Source organism: Idiotropiscis lumnitzeri, chromosome 8 (assembly GCF_059441095.1).
Source record: "Idiotropiscis lumnitzeri isolate Australia: NSW breed Sydney's pygmy pipehorse chromosome 8, RoL_Ilum_1.0, whole genome shotgun sequence".
NCBI classification, from domain to species: domain Eukaryota; kingdom Metazoa; phylum Chordata; class Actinopteri; order Syngnathiformes; family Syngnathidae; genus Idiotropiscis; species Idiotropiscis lumnitzeri.
In genome coordinates, this window is record NC_142398.1 from 5142453 (window position 1) to 5164852 (window position 22400).

At 42.0% G+C, this 22400-nt stretch overlaps 2 protein-coding genes across 15 annotated transcripts in view; one reads left to right on the forward strand and one right to left on the reverse strand.

Annotated features, from left to right (window-relative positions):
- The window catches only part of cacna1ab (calcium voltage-gated channel subunit alpha1 Ab), a 106318-nt gene extending 101587 nt beyond the window's left edge, over positions 1–4731 (forward strand). For all 14 annotated transcript variants that reach the window (XM_088302222.1, XM_088302221.1, XM_088302228.1 and 11 more), the window contains one exon: positions 551–4731. In XM_088302222.1, coding sequence (XP_088158348.1) covers positions 551–1279 — 729 coding nt within the window. In that variant the 3' untranslated portion in view covers positions 1280–4731. The remainder of the gene's footprint in view (positions 1–550) is intronic.
- A 13713-nt stretch (positions 4732–18444) lies between these two features.
- Positions 18445–19627, reverse strand: ier2b (immediate early response 2b). The gene has a single exon (XM_088302900.1). It carries the CDS (start codon positions 19447–19449, stop codon positions 18895–18897), a length of 555 nt encoding a protein of 184 aa, XP_088159026.1. The 5' UTR covers positions 19450–19627; the 3' UTR covers positions 18445–18894.
- Between the last annotated feature and the right edge of the window lie 2773 nt (positions 19628–22400).

Consider the following 22400-nt stretch of genomic DNA (forward strand, 5'->3'; position numbering starts at 1 on the left):
TTGACGAACAACCAGTCCGGGTTGTCACCTGCCTCTCGTGCAAAGTCACCTGAGATAGGCTCCAGCTCACCTGCAACCCCAATGAAGATAGGCACGATAGAAAATAGATGTATGGATAGAATAGCTTACATCCAGCTCTGAATTGATGCAGTGATCCATGGTCATGCATTAATTTCCTGCAGATGTAGTCCAGTCAAGAGTTTCAAATTATTTCACTCACTCATACAATACAATACAATTCAACTTTATTTATATAGTGCATTTCACATCAGCTGGAGCTGTAACAAAGCGCTTTCCATATGGTGTAATGGATGTCAATTTCTGTTTTTGCCTTTTTCTTTGGCACTCTTTCTCGCTGTCCTTTTCCCTTCAACGTGACATTGCTTCTTGATGTGACTACTTTGCCTCATCACTGTTTTTGACCATTTTTGACCAATCTACCACCGATCTGCCTCACCTACTACCCATTCTACCTCCCAACTCTTCTCCACTCTGGTCTCTCTTCTTGTCGTGGTGCGTTTTGATTTTCCTTGTTTACATTTTGCTGTAGGGCAGTAGTTCAGTGAGCGGCAGCCCGGTCCCCTCGACCTCGGGAACCAGCACTCCGCGGAGAGGCCGTCGCCAGCTGCCCCAGACCCCTGCCGTCCCCCGTCCTCACGTCACCTACTCTCCTGCTGTCCGCAAGCCGAACTATGGCCCCCCGGGAATGGGTCGTCTGCGCTCGCCTTCCCCGCGACACTTCTCCCCGCCAGACCACGACAGGGGCTACCATCACCGGCCACCGTCCCGTCAAGCCTCTCCCCACCATGGGGGCTCATCATCCAGGCATGGGTCACCCCGTTCACCCAGGCACCAGTCCCCCCGCTCACCCATTCACGGTTCACCACGCTCCCCACACAGAGGCCGCTGGAGTGGACCTCCATTGGGGGACAGTCTGGAAGGGGACGGGCCCTTCTACGAACGCGACTACGAGTATGAGCGGCATCACGAGCCCCCCGCGTATGAGCAAAGCCTTTCCCACGGCAACCCCCACCCACACGCAGGCAATCCCCACCCGCACCCCCGCTCGCCGAGGACTGCTCGCCACGGGCCCCCTCCACCGCTCCCTCACCCCCACCCGCGCCGGGTGCCCAACGGCTACCGCTCATCCTCGCCTTCTCCGCATCGAAGAGGGCCTCCCGGGGCACCTCACCCACACCACCGCCCCCCTCATTCCCGCGGACCCCGAAAAGGCCTGCATGAACCCTACAGCGAAACAGACGAGGATGATTGGTGCTAGCAACCGGATTAAGGCAGAAACGACAGGAGAACATCAACCTCCAGGGTTCTGGCCTTGTGTATGTAAACTTGATGGGGACGGGGTGGAGGGGCCGGACATCCATCCGAGGATCCAGCCTTCAGCCCCTGAACTCTGTGAGTGAGAGTGTGGGGAAGAGACTACGGGGCAAAGGAGCTTCAAGTAGAATGACAAAATGGAAGATGGTCGAGGCCACCAGGACCATGCTCGGAGGAATCCGCTGCTGGGATGCCGAGCTGTAGGCAGAAAGCGCAGAGCATGTGGTTTACATGAAGGGTCCTGATGAATGGTCAAGGTTTCTGAGACCGAAACTGCCCGTCGCGATTGGCTAAATCCTTCTTCTTCAGGTGACTCGCTGGCCAATCTGCTTCTGGGAACTCTTCAAGCGGACTCTGCTGCTTCCACTCATGTTTTTAAGGAACTTGAGTTCCTAAAAAGATAGGCCCTTTCCCGTCTCCCAACCAGACCCTTACATGCCAAGCTTTGCCTCCAGAAAAAAATCACACTCAAGAACAAATCTTTACATGAGTAGTAAAAAAAAAAAAGGGAATTAAACCACTCGATCTTGATTTATTTTTTTTTCCCAAGGACAGAACCAGGAAGCTCCGCCTATTCTGCAAAAACCAGCCCATCCCAGCGCTGGCAGATATTTGATGAGTTTTATCATCTCTGTTTACTCTTACAGACTCTCTCCGTGCTGGTATGACATCACTTCCTGTCTGGTCGGGATGCTAAGCTCTGAGTAAGCCCCACCCAAGCATAGCCTGACAGGAAGTGACATCACGTGACGGAAAGAGTAGCGGAGAAGAGTAAAGAAAGGACATACTAATTTCTTCAATATTTCTTCTCTTCATTACTTCTTGTTCTTCTTCTTGGACATTTGAAGCTTGGTTCTTCTCTTTGTGTTCGCTCCTTTGACCCTTTTTTTGGATGGAAACCTGCATGATTGATACAACGCATACTAGAGAGGAAACTGAACCCCATCTTTTGGGACCTTGGGGGCTGTTTGGGTGTACTTTACGGGAATTTTGTGTTTACGTTTCCAAAAAGAAGCTCTCTTCTCTCTTAGACTGTTTGTCTCTTTGGCGGTTGCATGCCACCTCGAAGGTGTTTATTGGAACTGCGAGTTGGGTGGATGTTGGATTTTGGTGGTTTCGCCAAGAGAGAGACTGAGCAGAGGGAAGCGAACTTCTGCTGCCCGGCATTTAGTATTGTTCATGATGATAGTCTTGATAAAAATGTCCATGCCGAATGACAATGATGTTGATGATTGTTAGCGCTGTTGTTGTAAAGTTGTTGTCACGTTCTTGTTATCCCTTCAAGTATGCCAAGTCCATCTTGTTTACATCTTTGAAGTCAGGGGTGTCCAAACGTTTTCTTCCAAGGGCCGCATACAGAAAAATCTAAGACATTCTTCCCATTTAATTTATTTAACACATCAAAAACAATCCATCAGTATCAGTAGCTATGTGAAAAGAATGAGCTATTGTTTTCTATCGAGTCGATATTTTATAAAACTGCCTGATGATAAAGCAAAACCTCAAGCATTTTTCTTGATTTTTGGGTGGTCAACAACCCTGTATCAACGTGTATGTACGAAAATCAATCTACCGAGCCACAGCATTTTCTGCATCCAGAACCAAAACAAGAGCAATCAGGGGTAGAAAGTGGGGCCAACAATTGTAATTCATTGCTGTAACTGAATTATCTTTATTCCTCGTGGCATTGTGAAGAGACTTTTTCTTCCTATTTTAGATACGTGTGATTGGTGGAAAAGGAGTTAGTGAGAGATAAAAACAAATTTCCTCTTCCTCTTCTTCTGTCTGTTCACTCCATGTACTAAATAAAGCTTTGCAATGCAGGTTAAAAACAATTGTGAATTACAGTATAGGATGCAGGCCGCTAAAAAATGGACGGTAGGTTGCAAATGGCGCCTGGGTTATAGTTTGGACACCCCTGCCTTATGCTGACGATCCCGGGTCTCCGGGGCAGCGACGTATCAGGCCGGCTCAGGGGGAAGGTCAGGGACTTCTTTTGGTTCTCGCCTACCGACACCCAAAGACGAAAACAGTTGTAAAAGGTGTTGAATGATGGGTGTTGAGGTTCACGGCCCTCTTCTTTTGTAGCGTTGTTGGCAAGCTGAGCAGCACAACTGCCTGATTTAGAGCTCCGCTTTGGACCCTGTTAGGACACGTAGACAACTTCTGGTCCCCTCTGTGCCAATGGTGACCTCTTCAGCCCAAGCCCTCCTCTCAGGTCTGGACTAGGTGCCAGGTACCATGCGAGGTTGTAGCACAGCTGAGTCCCCCTCTGCCAAAAAACAGCGTCAGTATTCAACAGCCTTCGTCGCCACTCGGCTTTCATTGAAACTAACCTTTTTTTGGTCCTGCTTTATAGAGAATATTTTAGGACCAAATTATTGGCAACTGACGATGATCTCCTGAATCTAGGTATGATAACTGTAGCCGTAGTTCTCGATAGCTTTTTAAATTGGTTGCCGCTCTTGAACTTGCACTCGTACAAATCCTAGATCTCCCCAAAACCCATAGTCCACGTCTTTTGACTCTATGCAGACCTCATAAGCGTCCGTACGGTTTCTGCAGGGACTGTAAGACCCGGTTTCCTGACAGAAGCCGACTAACGGGTGACGGTCGGCACCAATTGCACTTGCCCACTGCGCGACCCCTTGCATCTGTTGCCTCCCACTTTCTCAGCACTACATGTGTTGCCTCCAAGGCCAACGAGTAGAGCACAGACTTGTTAGATATTTGCTGCTGTTTGGCAGGAAGTGAAAGGACACAAACTGGAACCCTGTCTGCTGTTAATTCCCCCAGAATCTTGGACCCCGACAGAGCCGCAGTGCCTTCTGTATCCGAGTCACATTAGTCATCTGACACAAATCCCCTCCCGCCCCCTTTTTGCTAGTTGTATTCGTAACCATCAATAACACCACGCCTTAAAACTCCCACTGGTTCCCTTCCTGTGGTCCTGACAGCGGAGTGTGTGACACCGCCGTCGGTTGAAATGTCATCGAAAGGTGCCGCCCTGGAAGTATCCAGGAAGTACCACCCCATGACTTTGGTCCCCTTCACATGGAAAATTCAAGTATTTCCCTCTGCCCAGCAAAAATTCACAAAGAATTAAGAGCCCCTTCAAAGAGATTTATGATGCCCCATAGATGCCACAAGATGGCAGCAAAACACCGTGTTTCTATTTGAAAGGGCTTTGGCCTTTCTTATAGAAGCCTGTCTGTCCCCCTCCCTGCCTCACGCCCCACCCCACTCACTTCAACATAGCTCCTTTGCACCATGGGGCCAAAGCACTCCATTCATGTCAGACACGGCTTTGGCCTAAGCACATAAAAAGTGTGGTTGAGTGTCTCAAGAAATGACGCAGGATAAGTTCAAATCAAAATCCACAAATAGGTGAATTTGCAAGAACTATACAGGGGAACACTGCATTCTGACAAGATTACAACTTCTCATCCCAACAAACTTCCCATTTGTTCTTGTATGATTTCCTTGCAAAAAAAAAAACAAGACTTTATTATTACAACTTTACAACTTTTTTTGAAATCTAAAATTATATTCATTTATTGTAAAATGTTTTTTTCTGCAACTTTTTAATTGCTGTTGCATTTAGAGGCACACATGATACAGTGATACTTTGACTTAAGAATATGAATATGTTCCGTGACTGAGCTCGAAACTCAATTTATTTGTATTTCAAGTTACGAGTGAGACACGGGATACACGCGGCAAATCTGAATCCTACTCTTCCTATTTTGTCTTGAAACACAGCAGAGGTGACAAAAGATCTCAAAACCTATGTACCCCTTAAACAGGATAGCTATTTTCAATTTTTATGCTGTGTAGGCAAATATACATACAGTATTTGCGCCTCAGCGTACATATTAGCCTTCAAAGGTTACGGTCTTGGTCAGGATGGGCAACATCATAAAAGACTTGGCCTACCACACCTGATCAGTATTAAATTGTCATAAAACTGTTTATTAAATAGATGGCAGACATCCCTTAGTGAACCTTCCACCGCTTCATCTCCATTAGAGAAGAAGAATGTAGAGATGCTGTCAGCCTTGATTGAGTATGTGGCATTTTGGGGTCGCTTGGAGAATGGATTTTCCTGATTCGCACACAAGTCACAGTCACTGTTTCATATTAAAAACATACAATTTAAATTGAAAATGACATTTCAGACAGACATCCAATAAATTATGGGTATCTTAAAAATACCTAAATGATAATGTATAACGTTAGGATGGAAAAACGTCAACATGGCAAGCCACAATTCATCATGGGAACCGAAGTGCAGCTGAAAAAGTACAGGAGTGCACAAACAAAAGCATTTCTTGTTTCATTATTTGGAACTCACAAGAACCGTTGACAGTTCCTTGCAAGCACAGTACATTGCCCATTCCTGGTCTACTGTTTATTTCTTTAAACTCCATCAACTGGTCTTTTTTGAAAATTATTCGTAGGCATGTATCTTTAGCCGAGCACTTGCTTTTCCCTTTACATGTAAACAAAAAGAGAAAGAAATAGTCCGTTTGCCAATTTGGACCATTTGTCTACCTTTGCTAGCCATGAAAAGTACTAGTTTGTACCTCTGTGCTCAATTGTAAACCCTGAAGGGAACATAACACAACGTTGTACCTTGGAGAACAAAAATGGATCCTTACAGAAGCCCTTTATTCTGACAGGCTAGATTAAGCAAAAGTACATATACTTGTGTCAATTTCTAAGTCAAGGTAACACTGTACTAAAGTTATTGCTTCATTGGTGTTCAAATTTTATGGAGGGGTCAATGGAGATATTACTCCCCGGATCCAAAATGTTTGAGAAGACCTTTCGAAAGCACGTTGTGGTTATTGGGTTTGGCGTGTGTGGCGTTGTAGGTCAGCGGCGTGTGGAAAAGCACGCAACTCAAGGGCTCTTTGCAAAACATCACATGGGTTTTCTTGTACAGTTTGAGTGCTGCCAAAAGTCGGGCTTAGGTCGCTCATATCACACATGGCGGTGGTCTCCCGTGCACAGCACTAGATGTGTGCATGCGTGTGCGTGTTGGGGGGGGGGGGGGTTATTGGGGTTAGAGGGCATGGAAGGTAAGCATCATGTATTGGGGGCGGCGGATGTTTTTAAGGCGTTTACCCATTTTACAAAAAAAAAAAAAAAAAAAAAGGCACTGGACCACCACGTCACCTCATGCTATGATGTCATCACTGGGGCCAAACAGGTTAATTGGCGAGCCAATTGAATTGAAATTAGCGATTTTCAAGAAAAATCAGCGGATATTTGGGGAAGAGGACAGTTTTTTGTCCCCCCCCCCATGAACCACATTACAACTGAAGTCAAAGATAATGACATAAAAGCAAACAAACTAAAAATCAATTACCAGATTTAACGTCAAGGGACCAAAATGATTTTATTTTAATCATTGTATGTTTTGTCAATTAATCATCCGACTAATCGGTTATAGGAATTTTGTTCTGCCATATATCAGAATCTGCATCATTCTGAACAAATCCATACCAATCAGGCTCTAGTCACCACCACCACTGGGATGTCATAACCACATGATGTCATCACATCATGGCATTATCACCACTATGATGTCATCACCACATGATGCCATCACTGTTACATCTCAGCCGTATGGAGGCATTCACTTTGCGCGTGTGTGTGCAGTAATATTTGAGCAGCTGTTTGTCATGATAGATGCGCTTTAAAAAAAAGATATTTTTCGAAAAGATCACTTTAAAAATATATATATATATGTATATATATATATATATATATTTTATATAATGTAGAGCCCCTAAAGGTATTGAAAAGCATTACTTTTATTAGCGCACTTTTGTACTTAAGTATTCATTTAATTTCAGCTTTAAAGTATTATCAAAAATCCATACATAGTTTATTTTTAGTTTCAATGACTTATTGCGGATTTTTTCTATTACACATTTATTTTTAAATATTTTTAAGGATTTATGTTTTGTTATTAGGCTGTTGTAAATATTAATGTTATAATATTATCGTAGATGTTTTTATGAACTTATTTTATTTGATCAATTTTCCAACATTTGACTTCCCCCCTAGCCTCAAAACACGACAAATGAGGCACTCTGCAGAGGTTCAAAGTTTGTGTGAGCGTGTATGTGGGTGTGTGTCCTACACTGAACCACTCCCGACCCCTTCCGTTGTCCACGCCGACTTTGTAAATTGTCATGTATACTTTGAAGCATAAAAGTTTGTCAATGGAGATCAATGACTTCTGTCTGTCCTCGTCTTGCTTCTCATCCGACTTAAAAAAATAATTAAGAAATACGTATACATGCAGTCCCCTCTATGGCCACACGGGGGTAGCCTTTACCTGCGATGATGGAAAGTCTATTTATTGACATCAGGACCATTGCTTAGTGTGCAATACAATGACACTTGTTCACATTTAACGGGCAACCGTCCAGTACGATCCAACATGTTACAGACGAATTGCTTCCTTTTCACATATTTTTGCTTTCATTTTAGTTTGGCACAAAGACAATTAACGAACAATGTCCATGATACAAACAAACAAAAACAGGTTTGTAGGGGGGGGGGGGGGGCATTTCAGGATTTTTTTGTGTTACTCTCCACTCTTGTTCACGTGCATGATGAGGACAAATGACGTGCTGTAAAACACCAAAAACAGAAGCTTGTGAACAAAAAGGAGAAAGAAGTGATTTTTTTCTTGCTTATTTCCCCCTCTGAGTGTAAAACAACAAAAACAAGACTAAGAACATACAACAACAACAAAGAAATGCGCCATGAGTGATGCTGAATCAGCTGAGGGCTGGCGTTGAACATCAGTGGCTTTTTTACGCGCAGTTCATCATTTGCTCCATCAACCGCGTCTCTCGCAATTTCAGGATTTAACTCCATTTTCCCCCAAAAACGTCCATGGGTCAATTTGACCCATCGTATATTTGACAACAATAGATTATAAATTATAATCAATATTTACATCATACTAAGTGAATATATTAAGCTATGCGAGCACAAATTAGACATTTATACTCCCCTCTTCACATCTAGCAATATATACAATGTGCCATGGAAATTTGGAAACAAACTAAAGAGAAAGAATCACGAATTATCCCCCCAAAAATAATTCGTTTTACGTTTTGTGTGTCTCTGTGTTGAAATGTTTCAAATTGACCTGCAACACATCATGAGTGTTCAATATGTTCAAAATGTTTGTTGTTGATGCTAATGGGTCAATATAGCCCCCAAATAATAGGAGTTATTATAATATTTTTCTTGTGTTTTTTTTTCTTGCTTGAAAGGGGTTGTATATTTTTATATGTATATTTTTGGTTTCTTGAGTTTTAAATTTTGAAAATGGGTCAATTTGGCCCGCAAAAAGGCAGGGTTGTATTTTGTTCAAATTTATATATATATATGTATATATGCAGTGGTTTTATATATATATATATATATATATATATATATATATATATATATATATATATATATATATATATATATATATATATATATATATATAGATTAAAATATTTTTTTTTCACATTTTATTTGTTTTGAATTTGACAACCGGTAAATTTGAGCCACACTTGAATTGGAGGGCAGCATTTTTTTGAACTTTTAAAAAAAAGTGGGATTTAAACTTGAAAATGGGTCAGTCTGATCTAGCGCAACATAAAACCAGGGTTTCAGTTGACCGAATTTCATCGAGCCAAAGGTTTGTCCTGGAAATGATGAAAGCAAGAAGCGACTTGCATCCATTTACCCACATTTTGACCAATCCATTCATCCATCCATCCCTCCTCCATTCCATCACCATGACAATTATTGGACCCAGTCGAACTCGAGCCAGTGCCAAAATAGAAACTCATGCAGTAAGTTGGGGATTCCAAAAAAAAAAAGAAAATGAAGCATATATGGAAATTCAAAGCGAAATGGAGATCGTGTTTAATTATAATTACAGATTTTGCATGTGCAACGTGCATGCCACTATGTGCGGTAAACTTCAGGAATTACCAAAAAAGAGAGAAAGAAATATTATATATATATATATATATATATATATATATATATATATATATATATATATAGGAAGAAAAAAATATATGTAAGAAATATATATAAATAGATGTTTTTAAGTAAGGGAAATGTGTTTCTTTATTTCCTTCTATTTTTAAAAACAAAAAATGTCAACAAAAAAATTGAAAATAGTTTTAAAACGTAACTAAAAAAATCTAATTAAAAAAAAATTAAAAAAGAAAAGAAAATGACCACAAAATAAGAGATTGGTGATGAGCTCAAGGAATGTTTATTTCATGCGGGGGAACAACCAGAACACTTGAACAATAATCAAAATATGAAAACAATTGAAGAGTGAGCAGCTGCCTGAACTTGAATCTGGTGATGTTTTGTTCCCGGCTAATGAAATCCCTTCTTCCTCTTCTTATTCTCTTCTCCTTTTCTCTCATTCTCTGGCTTTCTCTCTGTCTTTTTTTCCCCACCCACCATCTTTTCTCTTTGGGTTCTGGATCTTTCTCTGCTGTTTCTACCTGCAGTGCATTTTGTAATTTCCAAACATGACTCTTCCTAACGACGCTGAATAAAACCAGAGAGAATGCATTGTACCAGCCCCGCCTCTGCTTTTCTGCTTCTTCGTGTCATCAGATTAATCAATTCTAACCAAACTCTTTCGTGTTTGTTTGCAAAATAGAATTAGGACAGCTCTGCCAAGGCCGAATGCGGACCTTCACAGAAACAAGTTTTGTGTCAAAAAAAAGAATCACCAAAATGCATCATTGTAGAATTGTATATTAAACTAATTGAAAATATTTGGTGGTACACACACGCACACGTATCAAATATATATATTTATATATATATATATATATATATATATAAATAGATAGATAGATAGATATTATATATCTATATATATATATCGACCTAACGCTTTTGGCATAAAACCGACATTTTAAATAAATTTTGGTCACCCATCGTTTTTGAAAATTCAGTCTAGTTTTACTGAGCAATGTAAAATTTGGTGGCGGCACGATGGCCTCACAGTGCGGACGTCGTGGGTTTGATTCCATGCAGCTCCGGCCTTCCTACGTGTAGTTTGCATGTTCCCCCCTGCTTGAGTTTTCTCCGGTACTCCGGTTTCTTCCCACATTCCAAAAACATGCATGGAAGGTTGATTGGACACTCTAAAATTGCCCCAGGGTATGTGGGTGGTTGTTCGTCTTCGTGTGTCCTGTGATTGGCTGGCAATCAGTTGAGGGTGTACCCCGCCGAGTGCCTGAAGATAGCTGGGATAGGCTCCAGCGACCATCGTGAGGAGAAGCCATGCAGATAATGGATGGATGGATGAAATTTGGTCCGCATACCTATCATGAGTAGAACCACATAAAAGTCTCAAGAAGCCATCTCTGAAAACACAATGGAAGTCTTCCATTTTGACTTGAGGTGGCATGTTAGGTCAATTTTGGGGCCCAAAGTTTTATTAAATTCAGCCCCAGGATCCAGTGTTGCTTAGCAACATGAAATTTGGTAAATATGTTGCTAATGAGTAGACCCGCAAAAAGACTCAAGATGTCATGTCTCAAAACACATAGGAAGTCTTCCATTTTGGCTAAAGATAATATTTCAGGTTAATTTTGGCTCCCAGAAGTATTTGACATTTCAACCCCAGGTCCCAGTTTTAGTTGCAGTATGAAGTTTGGTATGTATGCCTCTGATGAGTAGACCCATAAAAAAGGCTCAAGAAGCAATCTCATAAAACAGATACAGAAGGAAGTCTTCCATTTTCGCTGAAAGGGATAATCCAGCTGTGATGGTCCATTTTGTCTATTTTTTGATCGGGAAAGTAAAATTAGTGATTTTCTTTTTTAATCAATTCATTTTGGAAAAATTGTCAATATGTACACTAAGTTTGGTTGCATTTTTAAATAATCCAGCGTGCCTCCAAAGCCGGTTTTACTTAGCAAAGTGATATTTGGTCGGCATGTCTATCAGAAGTAGACCCACAAAAACGTCTCCGAAACCCAACCGAAAAGACAACAGGAAGTCTACCACCGTGGCTGCAAGTGTTTTGTTGTTTAACCGTTGTGTTCAAATAAGCTGTTGTGCGTAAAATATGCCAAAGGTGCGCATTGCCTTGTGTGTACTCAGTGGTCTCCTTTCAAAAACCAAAACATCCTCGCATTGCAGCATCATCAGCCTCCTCCTCCTCGTCTGTGTCCCTCTAGTCTGCGTCACCAATATGTTCCCAGCGAGACGCACGCCTACGCAGTCTCACCCCCTCCCACCTCCATCACGTTTTATTGCCGTTTCTTCCTCCCTGTGCAGCCATCCTCCTCCTCCTCCTCCTCCTCCTCCTCACATGTGTCTGTCAGTCACCCACCTCTTCACTCTCAAACACACACACGCACACATCCCAAAATAGACCCCTCCTACACATTCTGTTGCAACAGCTCATCACTTCCTGTCTCAGTCTGCCACACACAAACACACTGTTGCCCGTTCACATTCATTGTTAGTCAGCACACACGCGCACACACACACCGCCCAATCGGGATACTTCCTCCCCCCGCCAGGCAAACACATTCACTTCCTGCGCATCAAATGTCCTTCTCCTTTGACCAGCCGCTTCATTTGGTACAATTCAAGTTAAGAATCTTGCTGTTTATTAACTATTTGAGTTGCGCATAAAATGTCCGGAGAAAAATTACCTCAATTATATTTTCAATCTACTCAACTCGACTATTTTTCTACGAACGTTCTTGGGATGGATGAGCGGATGGATTTGTTTGATGCGTAACCAGAGATGTTTCGAGTCAACTTGGGTGCCCTAGGCAAGAGTCACCCTGGGGGTCCTGCTGACCCAGAAACACCAAAATCATCATTCATTCCTGACATATTTTATTTTAAATAAAAGTGCCCAATCATGTCAGAAGACTTTAAATACAATATAACATAACAAACTCAACTGAAATAAGCAACATTTTCTGAATGACAAAAACAAAACCAAGCAAAAACATGAATGTTTAAAAGAATAAAAATAAAAAATAGTTTGTGATCTTTTGTTCCCGCTCCCCTGGGGATGACTATTTTTTTTATTGTTTATGTAGTGCTTTTCCATGACACCCAAAAATCCACAATTAAAAAAAAAACAAGAAAAAACTTACTGCGATTGTTTGGCATTTATTTGCGTTATTGCACAAAAGGAGGTCATACCATGATGGATTTAAAAGGAGAGCAAATCACTGGAATTCTAATGTTTAAAAAAACAACGGCGGCACAGTGGACGACTGGTTAGCATAATGGCCTCACAGTGCAGAAGTTGTGGGTTCGAATCCGGCTCCGGCCTTCCTGTGTGGAGTTTGCATGTTCTCCCCGTCCTTGTGTAGGTTTCCTCCCACATTCCAAAAACATGCATGGCAAGTTGATTGGACACTCTAAATTGCCCCTAAGTAGGAGTGAGAGCGTAGATGATTGTTCATCTATGTGTGTCCCGCGATTGGCTGGCCACCAGTTCAGGGTGTCCCCCGCTTGGATAGGCTCCAGCGCCCCCATGACTCTAGTGAGGAGAAGCGCTACAGATAATGGATGGATGGCAAAACAACAACAGTTCCTCCCTTCATCTGTAGCGGTATGTTGTTGTTACAAGTTGTTGTTGTTGTGGCTGCAAGAACTTCAACAAAGAACCTCTTGGTTGGAAAAATAAACAATGGAGAAGCATTTTTATATTCATGCTGCAAGAATTGTGGATGCTACAGCAGTGTTGCTGCACATTAAATATTAAGATATGTTTGGAATAATGAACAGCCAATTTCACAGTTTCTGATAATATATTTGATTAATGTGGCATACAAATAATTCAAGGATCTATATGATGTTGCCCTCATCCAAATACAAATTTGTTACTGGTTAGTTTACTGTGCTTAAATAGTATAGGCTAAGCAGGTGCAGTCAACATTGCTGCCACACCTGGAGAAAAACACGCAACTTATGTAAAAACATGAAACATATGTAAAAATGTGATAATTGTCACGTAAAACTTGAAACATGTCATGTAAAAACATGAAAACTTATAATGTAAAAATGTACCAATTATGTACAAACATGAAAAGTATATTTGAGCTCAAATGTGAAAAAGTGCGACCATGGTCCAATCCTGCAACAGGACACAAATTTTGGCGCTTCCGAATGCAACGGCAGGTAACATGAACTTGGTGAGCTTTTTACGAAATCGCCGTGTACCAGAAGATCTCCTCATACGCATGGGGCAGGAAAATCTAAGTATTTTTCCATTGCACAGTATTGTTTTTCAAGAGACAACAAACAACACGCGCCGAAAAGAAGACCAGAAACGTTGAGTTGGTTTGTATTCCTGAAGGTAATCAAGTATGGAAACACAGAGGAGGGGAAATGAGGACCCTTGATGTGTCCAAAGAATTTAAAAAAGATGACATATAACAGCGCGCTCAAGACATTTTCTCCCCAAATGGAAAACATAAGGTTGGAAGATGTGAGGCATTCAGTCATAACATATTGGACTACCAGGAGGAAGCGGTATTTAGAAACACAAACATCAGACTTATTTGAAGACGTTTGATGCAGACAATTTTTCTAAAAAATTATTTGACTAACAAACGCCGATTGTGGATTTCAGTCCGGCACGCGAATCGACCATTGTGCGTGTGATGAACCTACTCGCGAACTGAGCAAACGGCAAAAATTGACTCCAAACGCATCAAAAGCACCACTAGCAAAGTAAGACAGCAGCGTGCGTTCAAGCGTGCCTGTATTTCCTTATTCTGACATCACGTAACCCGCGTCTCCCTACTGGGGCATACCAATACAAGAGGGGGGAGGGGCCACACCGCAGACAGAACAGAAGAGAACAGGGGAAGTCAAACCGTTAACTCACTTCGGTTTGACGAAACACTTCCCACCATAATAAGCCCATGATTAGTTAAGCGAATGATTTGAATTGTAAATTAGCCAGCTAATGATTGTGAACGAGATTGTGGTCCTTATCACTAAACCATTTTGGTACGTTCGTCTAAGAACAGTGGAAAGGGTTTTTCACAGACTAACTAGTGATTAGTCACTAGTCACTTTCCGAATTTGTTGGGAACTTGAATCAGAATTTCATGTTTCATTTTCAATGGAGGAGCGACAGTTCTCAGCTCATTTTCTCCCCCTAGAGCAGAGGTATTCAATTAAAAGTCACAGAGGTCCACGACTAAAATTTCTTCCAATTAAAAGGTCCGAACCAAAGTCCAACTTCCCGAAATGTCTAGCCTATGTTCACATTTTTATATAGTTTCAATATTTAGTCATTTTCAACAGAGCACACTTATATACGAAATATTTAGCAATGTTCCCATTAAACACCTTTGCCAGTCAAACAAATATAAGGCGTTTATTTCCCATTCAAGGAATTTAAGAGTGCCACTTCCAGAAAAAAACAGTAAAATAACGCCTGCAGAAATATATAAAGTGCTAAGCATTGAGTTAACTCTTTGATTTAAAAAAAAAAAAGGTAAAAGATGTTATCAGCCTAAAAAAAACGGAAAGCCTAATTATCCAAGTAAACCAGGTCAATATGTTCAGTACACAATCAATAAAAATGGCTGTCCTCATGAAAAAATAATTCAAAATGAGCTTTGACACCACTTTTTCTTTTGAGTATTTTTTTTAACTTCTCTTAATGAGAAAAATGAATTTGTGACTGCCCTGCCAGTGACTTAAATCTGGGTTGGAACGGAGTCAGGGCCATTGGGATTTGGTAGATTATTTCACACATCTGGCCTTTGTGTTTTCCTTTATAAATAATGTTTGTGCAACCGCATTTAAGCACTCCTTCACAACTTCCCCATCACTGAATGTTTTTTTATGTTTCCCCAAAATCCATGATACTTTTAATGAACATTCGTTTGCATGCCACTGGGCTGGAAACGAAAATGTAAAAATCTGTTATACTGCACTCAAAGTTCGATGTTTTTACGTGCGCTCACCTCAAACTTCAGCAGATAACTTTGCACAAAAGGGCGGTGCTTTGTTTCGTAGTGGCGCTTCGCAATGTTGCGACGGTTTCGGAGTATATGATGCACACTGGTTTTGAATCGGCTGCAGCCAGAACGAAACTAAATTTCTCCATCCATTCATTTAAAACAAGACGCATCGACCTCGCTAACTTTTTAGCAAGGCATACTGTCAGCAGCACTCTCTTTCGGTCTGCTGCGCAATTGGCAGTGGATCGTAAACAAAAGATTTGATTGGCTCAAATCAGTGACGCCATATCCGTATTAACTAGAATTGCACTGTCAACGTTTGCGAATGCGCCCTGAAAAAAATTCATCATAGATTGGCCATGGGTCCGGTCCGCCATTTGGTGATGCCTGCCTTAGAGGTTAAGTTAATCAGCAATAAATAGCATGTTTTAAGAGTGTTTTATTTATTTAATTATACTTGTTTTTAACCACAAAAAAACAACAATTAACGAATTAACGAACGAATTAATTGCATTGCGATTCATTTCAATGTGAAATGCTACCTTGATTTATGAACGTTTACTGATTACGTTTCTTCCTTTTGGTTCCACTGTGATTTCAAAATCAACATAATATGTACACAAGAAGTATGCCCAAGTAAACACATTTCGAGGATGAATAAATCCCACAACATAAAAGCTGTTAGTGTGTAAATGTTATTTTAAATTTGATTAATATCTTAGCAAATAGCAAAATTAAATAAAAAGAACATCAATTTGACGACCTTAGATCTTATAGGTGTTCCTAATAAAGTAGAAATCGTTATATTTGCTGCAAAAATACAGCTTTATGTTATTTGTCGTGTAAATAACACTAGGATTGATTTTATTATCAGCACCAAGAAGACGTTTTTTTCCACAGGTCGTAATGTTCCATGGTTCTTTTCCTTTGCTGATGGAAAATGCGGAGAGATGCCGTAGTTCATCTTCGAGCCATCTCAGCTTCAGCTTCCTTCGTTTCCACTGCTCTATTTTTAGCATCCACTGGACGTCACTGCAGCGCCTGGTGTGCTTGTGTGCGTGTTCTCCGCATCTGCATCACAGAACACTCTTAGCATGCATTGTACGGCTAGGAGAAGAACAAATCCAATGCTGTCACTTCACTTCCGACAGTTTGACCAAGTGCAATTTTGACTGCTTCCGAGCACGACTGATTTTGAATGATCAAATTCAAGATGACTGATTATTGTCTCTTGGCTGGCCAGCTTCCACTTGGGTACTACTGTATATCTAGACAGCTTTCGTCCAATCAGATTTCAGATTTACGACAAATTAGCACGCCCCCTTTTGGACCTCGGCTTGTTATTTTTTTCCTGTTTTTTTCTATGTCACAGCGATGAGGCAAGGGAGGTAATATTGCTTGAATTGTCAGTTCTGTTGTCTAAAACGACGACCGATCGCCACCAAAATTCAAATGCACACTACTACTCTTGTCCACATCTGTGAAAGTATAAAAGCGTTCTGCGTAACAGTTTGAATCACATGTGAGTTGATATGAGCAGAAACTATGATCACCTCCACAAACTCAAAAACACTGTGCCTGTCACTTCTTACTTACATGGGCTGAAGTGTACGAGAGGATGAATGCGCGCACGAACCCCGGTGGCGACTGGTTGTAGTTTTCAAAGATTTTGCTACGCTAAAGTTTTGTTAAATCTCAGTAGTAGCCGTTGTGGTGGTGTGGTGTGAAAAGTAACAGCACTTCTCAAGGCAGCGATTAGCATTCGGACGCTAAACAGACAATGTTAGCAGACCAAAATCAACTTCTTAAGGACTCACTTTCAAGACAAGCAGCTCTGTTTGAAGGAGTACAGTTGCGTCCGCCACCGCTTGTAGCTGTCACTGTCGCAGTGCAAGTGGGCGTCAAATTTGTATGAACATGTACCTCATCGACAAGCCCTGGGAGTCTTTTTTTTTTTTTGGAACATTCCATGTTGCGGCACAGGGCTGTTTAAGGGGCTGCTTCGGGAGCATAGCATAGCGGGCTTCAGGACCAGCCCGGTTGTCGTGCCAAGTGTGAACTTTGGAAAGTCTAGCATGGCAGCGGATGTTCAGTGCAGAAAATAGATAGACTTCAAAAAATTAAAAACACCTTCAGCGAGGAGGCCGACTCCACAGCCGAGTGTGACTGCAATGGACGCGTCATTTTTGGATGGGTGGTGTTGGCGTAGTCCCTGGATGGCCTCGGTGAACAAAGTAAGTCAAGATAAAGATTATGGATTAAAATCTAACATATGTCAATTACAATTCACCTTACTTAAAGCCTTATTGAACGCTTTGTGTTTTCGTAGCTTGATGACTTATTAAAGAACACAGACATGTCAAAAACTGCATGTAAGCTGTTCATTTCTTCATTGTCTTTTAAATCAACCATGGAAAGGCTAAGTGTTTTTAGAAGTTGAAATGGGCCTAAGTAGAGATGTCCATATGCATTTTTGAGACGGTTGGTCCCGTTATTTTGGACATGAGCGACGTGTTTACTATGACTGAATGGATTAGTTGTCGTGCACTCAGGTACCAACTGCCTTTGCTGAAGTCCTTTCCTATCCACGTTATGCCATTTTTGATTTGCTCAAGGTCAAGGATCATCAACTTTTTTGTAGAGTTACTTCCTAGGTATTAATGCTCAAAGCTACCGGTTTGAATTTCACTCACTCCTTGAATACAATTGAAGGATGTCTTTTACTTCAATGTCTATCAAAACCACACAACTGATTTTAGTAATATACATAGATTTTAAGGTTAGTCATTAATTCACTTGCATTTTTTTTTACTTTTGGCTTCCACAGAGTCAAAATATCAGGAACAGCTCAATTTCCATTGGCTCTCATTAAAAGGTGTACCTAATGAAGTGTCCAATTGGTGTGTGGGTGTCAGATCAAGCTGGGAGGATGTGATTCATAATTCTGTTGCAATCCACAGGAAGGATTGTGACCATGTGTGTGTGTACACGAGTTAGATTAGAGAAGGCCGTATGGTGGCGGACACGCTTGAGGATTGACCCACATTGCTGACTTCCTGCCAGGACAACAATCACCACTACTGAGGCGCTTATTTGTTCACTTTTAATTAATTTATTAACAAGCAAAAAAAAGCAGCTTTACATGTGAGGTATCTGACGTCATTTTCACATTCATTGAATACACAAAAAGTCAAAAAAGATGAAAACATCTTTCTTGTAGCACCATGTTGTTGGTCCACAGCAGTGTGCATGTGTTGGGCAAACACGTGCACTTCCTCCGTAATGAGTCACTGCCTGTCCTGGCGGGTCCACCGTGTGTTGTGTGACTCAGCGGTCGAGTCAGCTCAGTGGGTCGCCCGTTCAACTCGGGCCGATATTCCACCAAGTAGGGCCCCTTCGCCCAGGGATCTGGCTCCACTCGGGCCGGCCGGGGGTCATTCCCGTCCCGGGAACGTCGAAGTGGCCTCCAGGCCGCTTCAAAATGTGGGGAAAACACAAAGCGCTCCAAGTCCCGTGGAGCCTCCGCGTCTGCCACCTCTCAGCAGGCTGGTATGACCCGGTTCAGGGAGAGCGAGGTGAGGGACTCGGCGTGGACCAATCGGCAGCAGAGCGGTGGCGGCGGCAGCGCGGCGTGCCGCTCTTCCCCGGGCTCCAGCCTCGCCCTCTTACTGGGGAGGAAGTGCGGCGTCACCGACGTCTTCCCCCGCCGCTTCCTGGAGTGCCTCGTCGGGCTCTGGTTCTCTTTGTCCTCAGCCGTCTCCCCCTCCTCCTCCTCGGCCTCCTGGTGCGCACCTCCCCCAGCCACCGGCTTCAACTCGGCGGGTGTCTCGTCCTGTTGGGGCCCCGACTTTAGGTCGAACTCAGCCGGCTCTTCCGGACTGGTGTCCATGGGCTCGGCCGGTGGCGCTGACGAGTGGTAGATATCCCGAGCGGAGCGCATTACCAAGGAGAGGAGGAGGCTCCGGTGGAGTCTCAGGCCGCCTCGCTGGCTCCGGGACGCGTACAGCTTGCTTATGGACACGGCCAGAATTCGCCGGGCCTCCGCGTTCACCTCCATTGTTGTCTCCGTTGTTGTGTCACTCATTGTTTCCATAGCTTATGTTACTTCCGTGTTGTTGTTTTTTACTCCGCAAAAGGAACTCGACTGCCTTTTTAAGAAAACAACAACACAAAATGCACTTTAAAAAGTTTCGGTCTCGATTCGGGACTCTATTTTGGAACACGAGCAGTCTTCACGTTTGCAACCGCGCGGAGAATTGAGAGCGTGAGAGACAGGGAGGCAGTTTATCTACTCTGTGACGTCACAACGAATTCCTCAGCCAGTGACAAAACAGGCACCGCCCCACCTGACACACGCACTGGCACATGTATGTCTGTACGTACGCGCACATACGCGCACACGCATCTGTTACATCGGGCCGGTTTTCTCACCCATCTCGACTTTTAGTTTCTCTTCCGCATTGCGCTTTACAGGCGCATTTCGCCTCGAAACATTTTCAAGTTATGAAAGCAAAAAAATAAGTCGTCTTATTTTTGGATTAGTGACGATTAAATCACGTGTAAAAGATGTATTCAAGCATTTAATCAAAGCCGTTTTTGCACGATAACGACTAGAGGCTGAGGTTGAATATTTTTTAGATTATTTAGACAGGGATCAAAGTGTAGTTTCGCCGAATGATGTCACATGTTTATCTTCCGATAACTCGGCAGCTCGGAGAATTAGAGTGTGGGTGAGGAAGTGAGAAAAACGAAGCGTCTCAAATTTCACCGGAGTTTCTCCCTTGCGCGCGCACGCACATAGGAACCCTACGTCACTCCATTGCCATATATGGCCTGTCCGGTTGTAAAAGTCCCATGGTGGTTGTGGAGAAGGGAGGGGGAAATACGCGCAGTGGAAAAGTGGTGACGCCATCACCCCTCCCCCCGGTACTCCGCTCGCTTCCTCCTCCCTCGCCAGATGTGGTGACGTAAGCAGAGCACCATATATGGTGCGGCGGCCGGTGTAAACAAGGTTACCCGGGTTACCAAGGTTACCAGGCGGCGGGTCAAAAGGCACGTCACGTCACGTCATGACGACTTCAAATCCCGTCGGAAATTAATATAGTTGCAACTGAATTGCAGTTGTTTTTTTATGTGCGGTACTCTATATATGAAGTTAAGTTGAGTGTTGTGACGACATACTTCAGTGGCATTAAGTCTGATATAGCAGAAGTAGTCATCTGTGCTTACTAAAAATAGATACTTGTGTAAAAAACAAAGTAAAAAAATATTCCGGTAAAAGTAAAAGAGAGTAAAAGATTCAACTGTTTTCATTTAGGGGAAAATGAAAAAAATACCTACTTGAACACTAAACCCGTACATATTGTTTATTTTCTATGCATACTACATACAGTTTATTTTCTATGAACACAGTCTGTTGGGTCTGTAATATCCTTGAAATAATTGTGGACCCCAAATTAGAAATTACAGATCTTTCCACAATATTCTGAGCATGTGTGACATTTTTAATGTTTTACACCACCGGTTTTCGGATTAAAAAAAATACATATTTGAGGTTGATTAAATATTTTGTCAACTAAAGTGTGAGGACATGGTTAATTTTTCAGCACAGTACAGCGGTATGGACCACGGAAATGTTTTACACATAGACATTTTTGGACGGCCAAGCACAGAAAAAAATATTCATTTTATATATCCATCCATCCATTATCTATACCGCCTCTCCTCACTAGGGTCGCGGGGCGCGCTGGAGCCTATCCCAGCTATCTTCGGGCAGTAGGCGGGGGACACCCTGAACTGGTTGCCAGCCAATTGCAGGGCAAACAGAGACGAACAACCTTCGGCGCACACATTCATACTTAGGGGCAATTTCGGGTGTTCAATCGGCCTGCCATGCATGTTTTTGGAATGTGGGAGGAAACTGGAGTACCCGGAGAAAACCCAAGCAGGGGGGAACATGCAAACTCCACACAGAAAGGCCGGAGAAGGGATCGAAGCCACGACCGCTGCTGTCTCTAACTGTGAGGCCATCATGCTAACCAGTCGGCCACCGTGCCGCCGTCATTTTATATATTAATATATTAAATATTAAAAATGCAACTCACCATCACGCTTATTGTACTTATTAGAGATATTTCTACATGTTTTGCTTTCAGAGATCCTCTGTAAATCATTCAAACTGAAAAAGAAAATCACAGGTACTGAACAATGTATATGGGGTCAAATTTGCCATGTCACCTGAACGCAGCATGCTACTGTTCGTCTTAGTTTCAAGACCGAGCTGCTGCTGCTGTCACTTGCATCACTGCGTTTTGGTATGTGAGCTATCTAGCCACACAGCTGCGAAAATAGACACGCTAATACACGCCACCACAACACGTGTTATATAAACTCACCCATAGCATTCATACTGTCAATTAATGCTGAGCTAGTTTGTACTTTTATGGTCTTATTATAGGACCAAATGACATCTGGAGTTATGGCTGTAAACAAATTGTCAAAGTATTTCCAGGCAATTAGGATCATACACGATGTTGACTGGAATATTATTTCATATATTGTACAAGAAGACACCCCTTTGACGTTTTTGATTCCATTGCATGTTTCCAAGAACTTTGCAAATTATATTTTCCATGTCATTTTTTTTTGGTCCTTATTGCCATGGCAAATATGTTTGTAACCACTGTTAATTATCTTTGTCGATAGCATTATTTTTTCCATTTCTTTTAAATTATGTTGTACCAGTTGAGATTTTTTGGGGTCAGTTAACTTTCTTTTTGATAGCGTTTTTAAATTATTATTTTTTTACTGTTATTATTATGTTTTTAGTAGCAAAATTACTTTTATAAAAATTGTTAATTATACTTTTATGTGCCATTATTTATTTATTTATTATCATACTTTCATTTATTATATTTTCATGGCATTATTCATTGGGAAAAAAATGTTAGCTATATATTTATTAAAGGCATCATTCTTATTTTTCTTTTTGCATTTTAAAAAAATCTCTGTTGCTAATCAATGGTTTAAATACCTTTGTTTATT